General features: G+C 62.3%; 1 protein-coding gene across 1 annotated transcript; it reads right to left on the bottom strand.

Annotated features, from left to right (window-relative positions):
- Window positions 1-2,486: 2,486 nt before the first annotated feature.
- On the bottom strand, window positions 2,487-3,656 carry LOC117243600. The gene has a single exon (XM_033511243.1). The coding sequence runs from the start codon at window positions 3,654-3,656 to the stop codon at window positions 2,487-2,489; it is 1,170 nt and encodes a 389-aa protein (XP_033367134.1).

Here is a 3,656-nt window from a genome sequence, read left to right as displayed (position 1 = left end):
GCCGACGCGTGAGACACCGTCCGGTATCCCCTAATGATTCTGATGGCGGTCACTCTGTGCAGCCTTCTCAGGAGCAGAATGCTGCGACGGCTTGCCATCAGGTCGTCCGCCCATACTGGGGCCCCGTACATCACTCGTGACCGAACGACGCCCTCGTAAAGTCGGCGCACCGCGTCTCCGGCCCCGCCGATGTTCGGTAGTAGGCCGCACAGGGTATTGGCAGCCGCTGACACCTTCGGGATCAGTGAGTCGAAGTGCGGCTCGAACGTCCACTGGCTGTCGATGGTGAGTCCCAGATACTTCATCTGTGATCCCACCCGGACGGTTTTACCTGCCATGTTTATGCATAGGCCGGGCGGTGGTGTCCCTCGCCTCTTCCTGTCAAAGAACCAGGTGGCCTCCGACTTCGCAGGGGAGACTCTCAGGCCCAGTTCGTTCACGGCACGGGTCGCACAGGCCGTTGCGATTCCGCCAATGCGCAGCGTCTCGTGCCAGCCACGACCCTCGACCAGGATTAGGGTGTCGTCCGCATAGCATACTATGGCCGCGCCTGAGGGTAGCGGGCATCGTAGTACCTCGTCGTACGCAACGTTCCATAGTATGGGGCCTAGCACCGAGCCCTGCGGGGCGCCACGCTCGACAGATCGCTTTTCCTCTCCTTCCTTACTGGTGTAACACACCCACCTGTCGTCGAGGTAGGCTCGGATCAATCGGACGAGGTAGCTGGGAACCTCGAAGTGCTCCAGGGCCGTCACTATCCTGTCCCATGGCATGGTGTTGAACGCGTTGACGATGTCCAGGGAAACCGCCAGCGCCACGCCTATCCGGGAGACCATGTCCTCCGCAATCACTCGTACGCGTCTGACCGCGTCAATCGTCGAGCGTCCCTTCCGGAAGCCGTACTGGCTTTCGTGCAAACCTGGCACTTGGCCCGCTATGTGTCGTTCCAAGCGGGCGGCGACTACCCTCTCGAGTAGTTTGCCGACCTCGTCCAGTAGGCATATCGGCCGGTACGCTGACGGCGAGGTCGTCGGTCGGCCCTCTTTATGGAGCAGGACCAGCCTCGCCGTCCGCCACGCCCGGGGGTAGACTGCCTCCCTCAGGCATCTTGTGAGGAGGTGCCGGAGTCTGGGGGCCATGACCCCCATCACTTCCCCCCAGATCCGGCCAGGGATTCCGTCCGGGCCCGGTCCCAGTCGTCCCTCCATTCCAGCGGTCGTGTCGTTTCCCGTGGCCATTCCGTCGCTCTGTTTTCTTGTGGGGGAAAGAGCGTTCCGGTGATCCGCGTCAGCAGCGCAGGTTCCATTCCCGCCGTGGTCAGGGGGCCCTTCGCGCGTAGTTTCTGTGTCACCGTCCTGTATGGCCTCCCCCATGGGTCCGACTCGACTGTTTCGACCAGTTCGGACCAGGCACGGTCCTTCGCTTTTTTAATTTCCCTTTGTAGCGAGCGCTGTAGCGCGCGGTACGTCCGGTAGCGCAAGGAGACTTCTTCTTCGTCGCGTCGTCGCCAGCGGCGGGCCCTTAGATACTGTCTTCGGGCCCGAGCACATCTTGTCCTCAGTTCCGCGATGTCGGGATTCCACCAGTAAACTGCTCTGCTTCGCACCGTGCCCGGTGTGGCTCGTGGCATGGATGCGTCGCAGATTGCTGTCATGGCTTGGCGGAGGTTCTCGGCCTCCTCTTCCACGTCTGCTTCGGTCGTCGTTGTCGAGGCCTCCCAGCTCCAAGCTGTGGCTATAGCAGCCGCCCGGAGTAGATCTTCATTCCTCTCCTTTATTTTCCATCTACGTGGTGGGCGCGCGTGTCTCCCCCTCGGCGGGCCGCGCTCGTCGTTTGTCGTCGGCATTCCAGGTCCAGGTGCGTCCACCTCCATGAATATGTAGAGGTGGTCCGACAGCGCTCGACCCCTTCGGCCACTCTCCAGCCTGAGATCTGCCTGAATGCCTCGGGGGAGGCCCATGTTATGTCAACAATGGAGCTCCTTCTGCACGTCACGCAGGTACTGGTCGAGCCCCTGTTCACTAACAGAAGTCAAAGTCCCGCGGCCCAGTTTGATAGCGTGCGGCCGCGCGCGTTGGTCCTGGCGTTCCCCCATTCCGTGGAGTGCGCGTTGAAGTCTCCCAGGACGAGCACTTGTCGGGGGAGTCGTCGCCTGACGCAGTCGCCAACTCCGTCTAGGAATTCTTCGAACGCTGCCCGTCCGCTGTTAGGTTACACGTACACCCCCACCACCATCATCCCTGCCCATTCGACCGCGGCGTACCCGTTGCCGCGTTCCAGCAGGGCTCCGTGGGCGAACGCCCCGGGCGTTGATGTCCAGGTGACGGCAACCATTCCGTCCGTTTCTCCGACCCACTCCGGGGCATCCAGAACTCTGTATGGTTCCGCCACCACCGCTAGGGCGACCATGCTCTCCCGGATGGTTTGGTGGCGCAGGTCTTGTGCTCGCCTTGACCTTCCCAGGTTAGTCTGGAGGATGCGCATTCTCAGTTCTTTGGTGTTCTTTCCTTGTTTGTGGCTTCCTCCGTGCCTACCTCCTTGTTCGCGGGCTTAGGGTCGCTTTGCGACGGGGAGCCTTTCTCGCTGCCTCTTGCAGCCGTGAATCCGCGGGCGGCTCCTTTCGTTCCTTTCTTCGAGGGGGCGCAGGCTGGTCCCCCCGTCCTGTGCACCGACGGTGCTCCAAGCGCCTCGCAGAGCAGGCATTTCGGGCTCGCAGTAGTGCATGCTCTCGCCTGGTGCCCTGGTTCGCCGCATCTGAAGCACAGGTGCCCCTTGTCCTCCTTGGCGGTGCAGGTCTTCCCCGTTTGTCCTATCCCAAGGCACCTGTAGCACTGTAACGGTCTCCGTACGATGGCTTCGACCTTCGCCATCGACCAGCCTATGGCGACCTTTCCAGCCTGGGCCAGTTTCCTCACTGCACTGGCAGGACCTCGTATCCATACGGCGCCAAGTCCGTTCCGGGCGGGGCGGATTTCTCCCAGCCGGATGTCCTCCGGCTTGCAGCCGCTCTCCCTTGCCAGGGTGTTCTGGATTTCCGCCTTGGTGGCCGCTATGTCTATCAGGGACACCCTTGCCTCCGCGACCCGGAAGGGGGTCGCCACGCGGACCTCGTTCGGGTCCAGAGCCCGCGTCAGCTGTGCTGCGAGCGCTGCGGCCTTCTCCCTTCCCTGGTCCTCAGGGACCTCTAAGATGACACCTCCGGTGATGGTCTTCCGCATCCTCATCGTGTTGATGCCGAGCTCGGCCAGGGAGACACTGTCCTTGGCCGCAGCCAGCACCTCCGCGTAGGATTGACTCGATTTGTCCGTCAGGGTGATTGTTACCGCTGACGTCCGCGGTGCGCGCGGGAGGGGCCCCCTGCCTCCTCCTCTTCGTGTGTTCGCCGATCCACTCTCCGGAGTTTTCCTCTGGCTCTCCGCCCCTGTCTCGGGGATCAGCTTCGCCGGCTGCTTCCTCCCTGCCTCCTTCTTCTTTCCTCTTCTTTTCCTTCCGACGGTCTGCCATTCGGTGTCCGCCATTCGGCCACCCTTGGGCGCTGGGGCGCTTGGGGCTCCAGGCTCCATCCCTCTCGTGTTCGCGGCCGGGGTGACCTCCTTTCCTTCTCCATTTTCTGTTCGCTGCAGTTGTTCCTCCAGTCGGTGCAGCAAGGATCTCAT

This window comes from Bombus vosnesenskii, unplaced genomic scaffold (genome assembly GCF_011952255.1).
Source record: "Bombus vosnesenskii isolate JDL3184/JDL3185 unplaced genomic scaffold, Bvos_JDL3184-5_v1.1 scf7180000013266, whole genome shotgun sequence".
Classification (NCBI taxonomy): domain Eukaryota; kingdom Metazoa; phylum Arthropoda; class Insecta; order Hymenoptera; family Apidae; genus Bombus; species Bombus vosnesenskii.
The sequence above is the reverse complement of the archived record's forward strand: the minus strand, read 5'-3'. Positions and strand labels throughout refer to the sequence as shown.

Bases quoted from the DNA above. Each gene is read 5' to 3' on its own strand.
- LOC117243600 (XM_033511243.1), bottom strand. From the start codon at position 3,656: ATGAGATCCTTGCTGCACCGACTGGAGGAACAACTGCAGCGAACAGAA.